Source organism: Meles meles, chromosome 18 (assembly GCF_922984935.1).
Source record: "Meles meles chromosome 18, mMelMel3.1 paternal haplotype, whole genome shotgun sequence".
Taxonomy (NCBI): domain Eukaryota; kingdom Metazoa; phylum Chordata; class Mammalia; order Carnivora; family Mustelidae; genus Meles; species Meles meles.
Window position 1 is genome coordinate 60,294,245 of NC_060083.1, and position 13,873 is coordinate 60,308,117.

General features: G+C 64.3%; 1 protein-coding gene across 4 annotated transcripts in view; it reads left to right on the plus strand.

The window, feature by feature from the left end:
• The window catches only part of SEPTIN9 (septin 9), a 147,555-nt gene that overhangs the window by 54,343 nt on the left and 79,339 nt on the right, over positions 1–13,873 (plus strand). Inside the window, exon 1 of one of the 4 annotated variants that reach the window (XM_045985288.1) lies at positions 2,285–2,737. The exons of 2 other annotated variants lie outside the window; for them this stretch is intronic. In XM_045985288.1, the coding sequence (XP_045841244.1) occupies positions 2,683–2,737 (55 nt within the window). In that variant the 5' untranslated portion in view covers positions 2,285–2,682. Of the gene's footprint in view, positions 1–2,284; positions 2,738–5,194; positions 5,220–13,873 lie in introns of those variants that run through there. One more of the 4 variants, XM_045985290.1, reaches the window with a different exon arrangement.

Here is a 13,873-nt window from a genome sequence, read left to right on the forward strand (position 1 = left end):
TGTTCTGTTTTTCTTGCCAAATTTAAGCTCGCTTTCCTCTCTCTGCTATGGCTCCCTTGATCTGCCCAGCGCCCCAGCCCAGCCTGCCCTCCTCCTCCCCACCCTTTGCCCTGGACTGTTCTGCCCTGAGAGGGGGGCTGGGAACCTCTCACCTCCCCATAAGGCCTACTTTGCGGACTGGAAGAAGCCATCAGAGGTGATCGAAGGCTGGGCCGAGACACAACCGATTTCCGCGGGGAAAGGGAAGGCGGAAGTGTGGCCAGATTGTTTTCGGATTTGGAGAAGGTGATTATTCTGTGAAGGGTGGTGCCCAGCTGTTTCCCATCGCCTCTGAAGACAGACCAAAAGGAGGAAATAAATTATGTACAATTAGAGCAGTTGGTTAGATACAAGGGTGAACTTCCTGGCTGGGAGTGTGGCCAAGTGCTGGGTACGGTTTCCCAAGGGAGTGTGGCGAAACGCTCCTTACCTGGAGGTGTCAAGACCCAGGGGCAGCGGTATCCCGGTGGTTAAGCCGAAGGCAGGGGTGTGGACCGGATGGGCACTTTCTGGCCATGGAAGTCCTTTGGGTTCCCACAGGGGAGCCTTTTGGCCAGGCATGCACCCGAGCTGGGCTCCCCGAGGAGATAAGCACACATCTGTTCAGCTCCGCGAAGGGGACATGAAGAATGCACAATAAGCCGACTCTGTGCTAATCTGGGGGAGCTCCAGGCCCGCTCTCTGGAACAATCGCATGGGTGTGTCTGCAATCCCCAGGGGCTTTTTATAAGCACATGGGAGAATAATGCCACGGACCAGCACCCTCCCGGGGGCCTGTGTAGTTAGGCCTCTTCGCAGGGGCAGTGGACCACCCAGCTGCCCAGTACTGGGTGGACAGGTGGCCCAGAGAGCTTGGCTGTTCGGCAGGCCTGGTGCTGGCTTTGCAGCAGGACGTGTCGGGGCCGCTGGGAAGGCTGTCGGGGTGCCCGTGATGGCAGCGGTGACTCCCTGGCTGAAACCCGGGCCCCAGGCAGAGGAGGGTGTGTGCGCATCCGAAGTGTCTGTGGTTTTGCAGTTCCATGTCCACAAACTCACTTAGTTGAAAATAGTTCAAAATATCCAAAGCATGAGGGAGGGAGTGACCACTTTTTTTTTTTTTTAAAGAAAGTACTTGGTTTCAGCTGCTTGATAAAGCCACCCAACCCTGTGTTCTCAGGCTGAGATGGGGAGGGACTGGGATGTCAGTCAGGCCTCAGCATCCCCTGCCCTTTGGGGATCTTTCCTGACTAGGGGTGTAGGGGCTGGGAGGGGAATGGCAGTCATCAACCTGAGACCCAGGACAGCTCTCCAGCAGGCACAGGCCTCGGGGGGAGGGTACATTCCCTGCCCGGGACTCTCACTGGGCTTGAGGGCCTGACGTGGGGCAGAGGTTCTGGGTCTAAGGTAATAGGCGGGACAGCCCGCCAGAGCAGACCGCCTAACTGACCAGCCCGGGGAGGGCTCCGCTGTGGGGGCCAGCCCTGGAGGGCCCTTCCTGGGGGCTCCGTCCTTTTGCTTCACCGGTTCCAACCCAGCCTGGAGGACCCGCCTGCCTTCCTTGTAGGTGACGGAATTTAATCAGTGTTTGCCAACGGATGGGTGCGTGCAGAAATGGCTGTCTTGGAGGGCAAGACCAGGCCCGAGGTACAGCGGAGATGGCGAGCCCCCCTTCTCCCCATTCCGGAACTCCTTCCTTCAGACCCTATGAAACATCGCCCCCTTACTAGGGGGAAAGGCCGAGGTTGACGCTCGCTGCCACCAAGCAGCACCCCCGTATTGTGGAAGCCGCGGGCGGCACATTTCGGTGGCTGTTCTGGCAGGGGCGCTCCTTCCTTGCCCCCCCCCAAGGGGCTGGCACCCTTTCTGTCACCTTGCTCGGAGGTGCAGCAAGGGACCTCGGGGGTATACGGGTGGGGGTGGGGGGAGTCGCTGGAGGGGCGCCACCCCCGCCCCCAGGCCACGTGACTCGGGCGCTCGCCCCTCGCTCCGCGGCTCCGGGCCCGCGGAGGGCCCCGCGGCCCGCCAGCTCGGTCGCTTAACCCTTGCAGGCGCTGAGCGCGCGCAGGCGGCGGCGGCGGCGGTGAACTTTGTTTGGCTGCGTAAATAAAACCTCCCGCCGGAGGAACCCAGCGCCCCAGGGAAGGGGAGGAATCTCTCCCCCCGCACTCGGCACCGCCCCCGCGCCGCCGCCCGGCCCCCACATCCGCCCACATCTGGCCGCGGCGGGGCGTCCGGGGGGGAGGGGCCGAGCCGCGTCGGTCGCCGTCCTGGGGCGCGGGCCAGGCGGGGAGGAGCGGGGCGCGGGATCGGGCGCCCAGGACTCGGCCTGTCCCCGCGGCGGCGGCGGCGGCGCGGGCCCCAGCACCCGCCCCCCCCACCCCCAGGCCCGGGCCTTGACGGGCGGGCGGAGCAGCCAGTGCGAGCCGGGGAGGCCGGGCCGGGTGCGGGAACCTGATCCGCCCGGGCGGCGGGGGCGGGGCGGGGCGGGGGCGCGGGGAGCCGAGCCCCGGCGCCCGCCCGCCTCCCCCATTCATTCAGCCGAGCCCGGGGGCCGAGGGGCTCGGGCGGCCAGCTCTGCTCGGCGGGAGCGCGGGCGCAGGGCCCGGGCCGCCGGGGCGCTTCCTCGCCGCCGCCCTCCGCGCGCCGCGCCGCCCGCCAGCCACCATGTCCGACCCCGCGGTCAACGCGCAGCTGGACGGGATCATCTCGGACTTCGAAGGTGGGTGCCGGGCGCGCCGCGGGCGCGAGGAGGGGGCGGGCGGGACCCCTCGAAGGGGCGCCCTCCCGCCGCGCGCCCCCCGTCCCGCGCCCGCGCCGCCTACGTGGAGGACCCGGTTCGGGGGCCCGCGCGCCCCGGCGGCCCCCGCGCTGCCTCCCGGCTTCCTTCCTTTTATTGTATTTGCCGAACGGCGACAGCCCACTCGAGGGCTCGCGGGGCGCCCGCGGTACTGGCCGGGGCTCGCGGCTCCCTCGGGGCCGTCGCTCGGTCCCCTCCCTGCGGCGCTCCCCGTCGGCCCTCGGGCCCCCGCGGCCCTGCGGCGGGGCGGGGAGCGGGTCACCCGCCTCTGCGTCCTGCCCGGAGCGCGGCCGCCCTCCCCCACACCCGTTCGGGGCCGGACCGAGCCGAATCCCCGCCGGGGAGGCCGCTGAGCGGATACGGCTTGGGCCGGCGGGGTCTAGAGGGGGGCGCCCCTTGGCCCCCCAATCCAAGCCCGGGGACACCCCCTTCCGCCTCCCGGAGTCAGGCGGCGCGGGGGAGGAGGGGCCTGCGTGCGGGTGGGGAGCGCGTTTTGGTCCCCTCCCCCCTTCGGCGTTTACGGTGTGCGGGGACTTGGGGGCTCTTCCGTCCGAGTGCGCCGGGCTCCCCAGCCCTGAGCCTGCGTGTGTGCGTGTGAGTGCGCGCGCCTTCGTGCGCCCTCGCGGCGGCCCGTGGCTCTTGGTCCTGGCGTCCTGGGGAGTAAATAAAGCGGTCGGGAGGGAAGCTCCCACAATAGTCTGCGGCGCTTCTGGGCCCGGAATTCTGAGGGGCGGGCCTGCCTCTGCTGGGACCTGGAGCCCCCGCCCCTCCAGGGGGCTCCCAGGCAGCCTTGGGCCGAGCCGTCTGGTGGGCCCCGCCTTGGGGCTGCTAGGCTGGAAGGAGTTTTAGACCTCCAGGTGCCAGGCTGGGCCAGGAGGTCCTCTAACACCCCCCCCCCCCCCCAGGATGTGTGTGTCCCTGAGCTCCGTGGCACACATGGTCTGCTGGGGTCCGCCGCATCTCGGGGGCATTCTGGGGACCAGAGTCTGGCTGGATCCCAAGTAGAGCTGTGGCGGCGTGATTCTGGGCTGGGCATGGGCTGGCCCGGGCAGGGGTGTGAAGAGACCAGAGTGTTCGGGGTCTAGTGGCCGGCACACCCTTGCAGGGGACGGGCCTGCGGTTGGCTGGCTCGCTGGCGGCTGCACTTCTGTGATTGCGACCCTGAGCGCCAAACAAGGGGGGTTGTGGTCTGCAGGATTGTGACGGCTTCTGCCCTGCTGTTGGGACCTTTTGGGTAACGTGGTCCTGCTGGAGTGCCTCTGCGTCTCCTTCGTTCTGTTTCGCCTTCTGCGACCCAGCGTGTCTCTCTTCTGAGACTCCCACTGTTGCTCTCGGGGCCTCTCATCTCCTAAGTGTCCCAGTGCGAGAACCCGCCAGGCTGGAGGCGACTGCCCCCTCCAGGTCGCGCGCTGTGTGCACACCCTGGGGCCTGCGGGAGTGAGCTTGGCCTACAGTCCCTGGCCCGGAATCGTCTTGTGGGAAGCGGGGGTTGGGGTGGGGGGAGAACAGGATTCCGTGGTAGCCCCTAGGCAGGAGGGGGAAGTGGAGATTTGGGGATGGCATGGTCCTATAGCCGGCCCAGTTCGCACCTCTGCCTCCGGGTCCCCGTGTGTAACTCCATCCTGACCCCGGCGGGCCCCATCTGGAGATGCTGGCCGCCTCTACCCACTCTCCCAGGCGGCTTCTTGACCCTCTCATTTGGTCGGAGACAGTGGCCGCATTGAGACCAGCCTGGTGCGACAGTGGGCAGCCCTGTGATTCCAGGGGGAGATTTCTCACTCTTTGGGACCCTCTAGTTCCCTGTGGTCATCAGTCGCCCTGTTGTGTGCTCTGACAAGCTGAAAGGGTCCTGAAGGCTAAGCAGTCAGGAGTTCGAACCCCCCCAGGCTTTTGGCTGGAAGGGTGTGTGAGGGCCCTGTTCAGCCAGCTCAGGGACCAGGATGGTCTCCCTATGTACCCCAGGAGCTCGGAGTGGAGTGGGGTGTTGGGTGGTCGGTGTTGGTTGCTGGGCCTGGATTGGTCGGAGGTGGGGAAGGGGCCATTCGTGAAGGAGGACAGGGCACGACCCAAAGCGGCAGTGACAGATACAATGTGGCAGGGCCCAGGCAGAGAAAGGTCACCATGGCGGAGGCAGAACTTGGGCAAGGAAAGTCGGAATTCAATTGCAGGAGGGAGGAGGAGAGCACGCAGGTCCCGCGCAGCAGGCAGAAGCGGGGGAGGCCGGAATGAGCTGGTCCATTGGAGAATGGGGCACAAGGAGGGGCCAGTTGGAGCGGATCAGAGGACCAGGCCAGGCGTGCCTGCCGGGAGTCGGGACTCTTCCTGGGGAGGCAGCTGGAGTGGCGAGAGCAGAGTTGGAGGAGCTCTGGTCTGGGTCCGTGGGGTTTCTCCGGGTTTCTGCAAGGTAGGACGAAAAAAAGGGTTAGGAAGGAGCCGGCCAGCCCCTCAGCTGCTGCTGCACCCCCAGAGTCCTGGGGCTGGCAGACACGGCGTGTCACGACGTGTGTGCTCACCGCTGCGGAACAGAAGCCCCCGGGGCAGCCACCAAAGTCCACAGGTTCCCAGCCACAGTGTTGCTGGGGGCGGTTTGCGATCCTCGCAGATTGGAACCCTGCAGGGGGCCCAGAGGGCCCTCCCTGGGGGTCTTGGGAGGTTTGGAGCTAATGGGAGCGTCCAGGCCAGGGTGGCATGCCCTGCGGGGCAGAGGGGAAGGCACCCGGGGTGGGGTGCGGTGCAGAGTGGGTGTCCCGTCCAGAGCTGCGCGTCCCTGCAGGGCCGACAGGAAGCTGCCCCAGGTGGATGTGTGTGGGTGTGTGGACCTACCAGTGCCCCACTCCGGGGCACATCTGTGCCCTGCCCCGGGGGGCACTGTTCTTGTTTTGGCACTGTCCCATTGTGGGGAGGCATGGGGACTCAGCCGGTCCTCTCTGAGGGATGTGTCTGTCAGGTTCAAATCTCCCCCTGGGGAACTGAGAGGGCGGCAGTGGTCTTGATGGGCCTGAACGTCCCTTGGCCTTCCATTGAAGGACGACCTTGGGGCTCTGTGGAGAATCCCCATGTAGGGGAGAGAAGAGTTTTGTATTCGCTCCCCCCCCCCACAACCCCCTGGGAAGACGGGCCTGGGACAGATGACTCCTTCCCTGATCTCACCCCTGGTCGGTGGAGGCACGGAGCCGTTGGACGGCGTGTTCTTGGGTAAGAGCAGGCCAGATCTGTTATCACGAAGGCTATTACAAGTCTGGTCTTTGTGTAACAAAGCCCTTCCAAGTGCCAGCTGCGGGCCTGCCTTCCTCGGCGCTGTTTGCTGGAACCCTGTTTGCCTGCAGTGAAAGAGTCCTGAAAGTCCTTGATGTTTGTGGGAACGCCGTCTGGCCCAGGACCTCGGCACTCCAGTCCCGCAGCTGAGCTCTGTCGCATACAGGTGGTGCCTGTGCTTCCAGACCCTCCGCTGTCTGTCTGGAGGACCCTCCTAGAGGGGTCCTGGAGGCTCTGGGCCCCGGGGAGCAGGCCGGTGGGGCTGGGCGGTGGAGGCAGGGAGCGGGTCTCCTGGGGGCAGGGATGGGGCCACACCGACAAGCCCGCTCATCTGGGAGCCCAGACACCTCTGGGACGGGCGCTCCCTCGCCTGCTGGATGCAGGGACCCTTTCCTCCCAGAAGGACAAGGCCTGTTGCTTGGTGATGGGTACAGACCTGTCCCTAATTAATGCCAGTGGGCCTCTCCAGTGTGCCTCCTGCTTTCCAGCCCCACGCAGGGCCCCTGTGAGTACTCCCTCCCTGTTGGTGGCACCTTGGAGGCAGGAGAGGGAAGCCAGACGGTGGTGAGGTCCTTCGGCCGGACTGGAGGAGCGGGCCTTGGGGATTTGGCTGATGCCACTTCTGCAGCGATGACGGGACAGTTGCCTTAGGATCCAGCTGCCCCCGCAGCAGGGGCCCGGTGCTCTGTGTGGCTGGAGCACGGGACCGAGCACAGCCCTGGGCTTCGGTGCAGGGAGGAGAGCTGAGGTGCACCTCGGGGTAGCAGGAGCACCTGTGTCCTGGGATCCTGGGCGGAGTGTCACACCTGGGCTGGGGAGGTGGGGGCCCGTCTCACGCCGCAGGGCGTCCGCCTGGAAGGGCTTCTGGAGGACAGGGATCTCCGGGAGGGTTTGGAACAAGGCAGGTGGGCAGAGCTTGCTTCCAGAGCAGGAGGGCCTTCCAGAAGCTGAGGGCTGGGGCAGCCGAGAGCCCCTGCGGTGCGGTGCTCAGGAGGGCGAGCCCACTGCGGTTGAATGCTGTTTGGTGCACGGGAAGTTTCTGAGCCCGAGCCTCAGTTTACCGTCTCTGCGAGGATTGTCCTGCAATTTAGGTGGATGTGGCGGGCAGCACCGAGCACAGGGCCTGCTCCTGGGAGCGTGGGGGGCGGGGGGGAATGCTGTTGCCGCTCGTGGAGTTGGGGCGATGTTTGCAAGGGACGGGTGGGGGCAGGCGCGGAGATGTCGGGGTCTGGGGGATGGAAGGCGATCCAAGGCCACAGGCTAGGGCCTGTGTGTTCACCCTGGGGTGAGGCTGGCAGCGAGGTTTGTAGCTTCTGCGGAGCTCCCGGGCCCCCTCTGAGTTCAGCAGATGCTCAGGCTGCTGGCCAAGCCGAGGGACCCCCCCGACCCCCGGCCTGGCAGAGCTGTCCAGAGGTGCCACAGCCCTGTCCCTGTCACGGCAGAGCTGGGCTCCTGAGGGCTGTGGGGCTGCTTCCCTGGAGAGGTCGCCCCACCTCCCTCCCCTGCCATTCCCCATCCTAGAGCATCAGCGATGCGGGGCCCCAGGCTGGCGCTGGACGGCCTGACTGAAGACGGGCGGGCGGTGGGCTCCCGCGGCCCCCCTCCCTGAAAGGTGAGCGAGGCAGGAGCCTGGGTCAGGGAAGGGTGGACACATGGGGCTGCCTCCTGGTACAGCGGCCCTTTGGCAAGTCCTGCTTGTGTGTGGGCTCTGAGCTAAGAGATGAGGGCAGCAGGGGCAAGCCAGGTGCCCTGCCTGGGCCCTGGGAGCCTGTGAGCTCTGCCGCTCCTCTGCCTCCCAAGGGCCCCGGGGAACCTGGGCATGGGGTGGGGGCTCTGGGGCTTCCCCACCTGGAACTCAGGCTCCCAGTGCTCAGTGGTGGGCACAGCCAGCCCCGTGCCCGGCATATCGGGGGCACTTGCTCAGGCCACATTTGTGGAGGTGGCTATCTTGCCGGTGGGGGCGGTGACATGGTGGCCCTCGTGTGACGCGGTGACACCAAGGGCCACATGGATGGCAGATGGTGGGCTTGGAGATGGTGGAGGCCCAGTGCCGGTGGCCTCAGCCTGCCACTCGGTGCTGTGGGCCACAGACACTGGCCCAGCAGAGCGGGGGTCCTTCGTCTGCTCTCTCTTGGTGTGCCTAGAGGTCGTGGGAGGTCCCAGCCAGAGATCCGACCCCCACGACCCCCTCAGTCCAGTCGGGACCAGCACTGGCACCCCGCTGGGCTTACCAGCCTCGCAGCCCTGGGGTGGGGCCGGTTTGCTGCTCAGAAGAGTCCTTGGGGTGCAGATAGGAGCATACCCCGGTTGGGCAGGAGGGACCTGGGGACCAGACGCAGGGACCCGTGGTGGCCCCCAAACCAGGAAGGAGTCCCACCTGCCTGCCTGGCCAGACCAGGGCCTTCGTGCTGGGCTCGGAGCCCCCTTTGCTCACTGTTCTGTGGCCGGAGCCGTGGGCTACGTGCTGAGTATCCTCAAAGATGGGGGTGGGGTGTGCAGAATGGGGGGTGGTCGGGGCAGGTGCAGCGGGGGCTCCCTTGGGAGATTCTTCAGAGGGGGGAGGCCCCGGGAGATTTCTTTTTTTGTTTTTATTCATCCCTGAGACTCAGCCAGGAAACGAGCTTTGGTGCTTTCAAAGGCACTGAGGAAGAGTGCACGGTTGCACGGGGGCCTGCTTTCCAAGGCCCTCTCTGTTTTTCCCAAATTTGGAGGCTCTCTGAGTTGCTAATGAGACCAAACGGTCCGTAACTCTCTGGAACATGGTCCCAGAAGCCTGAGGATTTGTAATCTCCAGCCAAACAGACCCAGCCGTGGGCCCTTAGACACCCCTGGCGCCTGGGGGGCAGTTCTGGGCTGGGGCTGTTTAATTTGGTCGGGACAGATCCTGGAGGCTCCGGTCAGCCTGGACCGGGAGACGTTCTGGAAGCTCCCAAGCTTGTTGTCATGTTTAAAAGTGCTGCCAGTGCCCAGAAATTTAGGCGGAGGGACGAGAGGACAGCACTCATGTCTGATGTCCGTGGAGTCCCCACGCCCAGCCCAGGGCTCTCTCAAGAACCGGGGCTACGGAGAAGGTGGGGAGCCTGGAAGGAGGCTCCAGCCTGCCTCTTTCTTGCTTGCTTTTGGTGTTTTTCCTTGTCTTCCTCTCTTTCCCATGTTCCTGAGTTTTTAATAGCCTTTCCCGGGAGGGTGAACCTCTGCGGACTCTGGCCTTCTCCCTCCCCTGGGCCAAGTTGCAAAATCCAGAAAACCCAGGGCGCTGGCCTTAATGCATAAACGTGCGCTCCCCACCCATGGCTTAGACCTTCCTGTGCCCTGGCCCCAAGGCGGGGAGCCTTTGCCTGCAAACACTTGGAACAGCCTCCTGGGAAAGCCAGGGGAGATGGGGAAGGGGAAGCAGAGTGGTGACCCCACCCCCCACCTCCTGGCCTTTCCACTCCTTCTCTGGTCTCCAAGGGCCTGTCTGGCTGGCTGGGGTTTAATGATTGTTCCCTGGGTACAAATGGGGGTGGGGTGGGGGGGGGTTTGCAGCCTGGGGCTTATTTGGATTAAGTGGGGGGTTCCTTCCCCTCTGGGCCCTACTTCCTCAGTCTTCCAAGGAGGGGCTGGAACACGGAGCTCTTTTGAAGGCCTTGTCAGGTCTTTTTTGATGATTCTGTGTCTCGTCTCCTAGCCAAGGCCACGGCCTTCCCTGACCCTTCGAGGAGCGCAGGCTCCCTTTGCCGGTGGGCTTTTGGCTGTGCCCTGGGGCAGGATGTGAGGGTCTTGGTACCTCCCCGTGGGAGGCTACAGCTGAGGGTCCCGTGGAATTGAGGAAGGAGCCACCAGGCCACAGACAGCCCCCTCTCTGCCCGTGGGAGGTTAGGCGACAGACAGCATCATCTTTCTTTTTGGTGGGAAGAGAGAGATGTCTCCAGTATGGGCCACCTGGCCGTCTGCCCTCTCCCAGGCCATCTCCCCTCCCCCAGACACTGACCTGGGCAGCAGCCTGGTGCATCTCCATACTGTCCCAGGCAGGGTCTCATTCTGGGTCTGGGCTGGCTCCCTCCCTCCGTCCGTGCACGCAGTTGGTTCTGAGCCGGGATATTTGGCCCTCCTTTCCATGTGGGTGGGCAGTTTCCCTGTGAGGGGTAGGCCAGGCCCCTGCCCCATGTGCCCTGGAGACCGAGATTATCTACAATAAAAGCATACAAGTTTTCTTGGCTCCTAGCCAGGCTTGGAGGGGTGGTCTTCTCTGCTGTCCCCTGCCTCCTGTCCCCCATAAAAAGTCAGGGGAAGGCGCGCTCTGGGACGGGCCTGGGTTTTGGCTTTTCGTTCAGCTTGAGAAGTGCTGGGGTGGGCGGGGAGGAGGGTCTGTGGGGTGGGAGACGCCGTTGGCTCATTCCTTTTATTCAACAGCACCATCGTTGTTCTAGGTTCTGGGGGTCCAGGCGTGGGCCCAAGAGAGGGGTAGGTTCAGGAGGCCTTCCTGGAGGAAGGAGCATGTCGCCAGAGTCCCGGGTGGGAGGAGGTCACCAGGTAGGGTCTCCAGGCACATGGTGCTGGCTGGCTTCTCTTGTGATTTCTCCCAGCTCATAGTTTGGGGGATCCCGTCGTGCCCACACCGGGCAGAAGTGCTGGCATGTGATGGGGGTGCCCTAGGGGCTGGGCTCGCAAGGAGGACCCGGGCTCCGTCTCTGCTCCTGGTCAGGAGGCTGGGTGAGCTGCGAGGGACTTGGGTGATGAGTGATCCCGGTGGGAGCTTCGAGGTAGCTGAGTCGTTCGCCTCGCAGGGGCGCAGACTGGATGGCGAGCTTCGTCCGGGGCCTGCTCCACAAACCCTCGGGGAGGCCTGCTTTGCTTTCCTGCTGAGCTGCGAGAGAAAGCCCTGGCAGGGCTGGGCCTCTCGGGAGCGAGATGGGGAAGGCGGTCATTCATTTGCACCTTTGGAGGAGGGAGGTGGAGTCCTCTCCCTCCTGGGTGGCTGTCCCCACCGCAGCCCCTGGCCCTGGGGGACGCTGAGTCTCGGGGCAGCCAGGGGAAGGGGATCCTGGTGAGGGAGGAAATCCTCCCCTGCCCTGCACTCAGATATTTACATCTCCCCTAATATTTAGGTGATGAAGCCAGGCTTCTGCACACAGCTGTCCCAGAGCCAGCTGTCGGCTCCGGCCTCCCTCTCCCTCCTTCCCACCCTGCCGCATTCTTTGTTTCTGACCCAAGTCCCGGCCCTTCCAGCTGTTCCCCCTTTGCTCACAGGCACTTCCCCTGACTGTGCCCGTTTCTTGTTAGTTTCCATAACCGTCTCCTTTATGGAGCACCTACTGCATGCCCGGCACTGGGGGCTGGGCCCTTCATATGCTCAGTCTTCCAGTCCTCCCTGAGTCCAGCAAGGTGGACAGGCCGCTGAGGCTCACTCGGGTTGCCCTCGCCCCAGGCCACCCTGGACGGCAGACCCAGGCCCTCCTGACCTGTACCTGCCTCTGTCCCATCACTCCCTACGACTGAGTCCTGTCCTCTGGCCCTCCCTGGTGCCACCTTACTCACGGGCTGACCCTGCCAGGCTGTGATGGAAATCCCGGGCCACTCATCAGCGGAAGATGGGACAGCTGGGCGTCCAGAGCCGGCAGTCTGGGCTGGGGGGACGCCCCTCCTCCAGTCCTGGCCTCGCTGCCCTCCAGCTCTGTGACTGCTTTCTGCGAGATGGGATTCCCAGCGCCCACGTTACAGGGTGGCGGGGAGCTTGGGAGAGGTGGTGAGGGTTTGGGGCTCAGTGCAGTGCCCGTGGGGGGGTAGCGGGCACTCTCCCCTTGAGGGTGTGGCTCTCGGGCTGGGGGCTGGTGGGGTTTGGAGTCGGAGTGGTGGTGAGCCAATTAGCATGCTGACTGGGATCTGGCTTCCCCACCCCCTGGCTGGATGCTGGGCCAGTCGCTTGCCTCTCCATCGGCGAAAACGGGGAGGGCATAAAGCTGCTGGGTCTTGGGGTGCCCATGAGAATTGAATGGGCCTCGGAGCCGGCTGTAAGCACTCCGCAACATCGGCTGGTAGAAATTCAAAGTGATGGGCTTTTGTGGGTTTGTAGGACATGCTAGGCAGTGTCCGAGGCCCTGGTGGAGATGGGGACTGTGCTGGTCTGTTCGGGCATCTGTCGTGAAAGCCCAAGCGTGGGGGCTTAAACCGTGCGTCCATCTCTTGCCATCCCAGAGGCTGGGGATCCAGAATCACCATGCTGCCAGGTCCGGGCTCACAGACGGCCGTCTTCCCTGTGTCCTCACCGGGTGGAGGGCTCTCTTACAGGGACACTAATCTGTTCCCGAGGGGTCCGCTCCCACATCCTGAGCACTTGCGAAGGCCCTGCGGCCTCATACCATCCCACCGGGGTAGGAGTCAATGGAGGAAGTTGGCGGTGGGGCACAGCAAACACCAGCAGGCTTCATTCCTGCCCCAGGAGAGTGACCGTCTGTGGGGAGGAGTGGGCAGAGGGGGCTCCCCGATGGTTGGGTCTTAAGATTTTTGCACGATTCTCAGCAGGGGGCGGTGGTGGAGAGGAGGCTTGTAAGGTCCCCCCCTTCCCTGTGATGCACCCTGGGGTGCGAGGCCCACCCAGTCCTCCCGACTCAGAACGTCCAGAAGGCTAGGACTGGCAGTTGACTTTTTAATAAGCTCCAGAAACGATTCTGACCAGCGGTCGGCGCAGAGAACTATCGGATACTGGGACCTCGCGAGTACAAAAGAATTCAGAGCTCGGGGCTGGAATGAGTAGGGATTTGACCCATGTGATGCTACCCGGAGGGCAGCTCAGAGCGCGCCCCTGCGCGGCCTGACTACGAGGCGCGTGCACAGATGTGCGCAGCAGGAGGATTGGAAGGACCTTGGCCAAGATATTGACCGTGGTTCTCTGGGTCATGGGTTTATCGATGTTTTTTTCTTCTGTTTTCTTTGTGTCTGGCCAGTTTTCTGCGTTGTCTATGAAATGCTTTTAGGGTCAAGAAAAGAGCGATAGATGTTACCTCTGCAAGTTATTATCCAAAAGAAAAGATCACTCAGCGCCGTCTCCCACGGCGGCTAGCGAGATGGGTGCCCGCTGGCTTCTCCTGCTCCAGGTTGGGCTGCTGGGTTGAGGGAAGGCCAGCTTCACCGGCCTCGCTGCCAGCTGTGTTTTTGGCCCCAGAGGAATGTAGCCATGCCTCGGTCCTTGACCTCAGCCCTGGGGAGGAGGTGGGCTGGCTCTCCCTGTCTGTCCCTGGCCGGGCCCCTCCGGCTCTGCTGATGGTGGAGGGGGCTGGTCGGTCCGGGAGCAGCAGAGTGGCCGGAGCTGGTGGCCGACTTCAGAAAGGTCCCCGGGTCGGAGGGTGCCGGAGCTGGAAGGGGCTCTTCAGCCTGCCCTTTTCCAGGCCTGTCACCAGGACACTGAGGCCACAGGGGTCATCTGTCCAGCCCAGGCAGCCTTCCCAGCCCTGGGTTCAGTGGAACTGCCCCTGCCCCCCCACACTGAGCTGCTGGTTGACAGTTGGAGCTAAAATCCTCTGTTTTCAGTTAAGAAAAGTGTCATTCCTGCAGGCAGCTGTGCTTCCTGCCCCTGATGGGGGTGATCGGGTGGGGCGGGTTGGGTCCCTGTTTGAGCGGTGGACCCTGGGCGGTTCGTGGGCAGGGGACGGCTCCTGCAGCTGGCGTCGGGGAGGGAGAGGGCCTGGCTGCCTGGAGGCTGCAGAGGCGGGAGTCGGGAGTGGCAGTTGGCAGCCTGGGCCCTGCATGTGTGGGTCAGGCCTTCCGGGGCTGTGTTGGCTGCCCTGGGCGGTGGCGGTGGTCTGCCAGGAGCTCTGGCCCAGG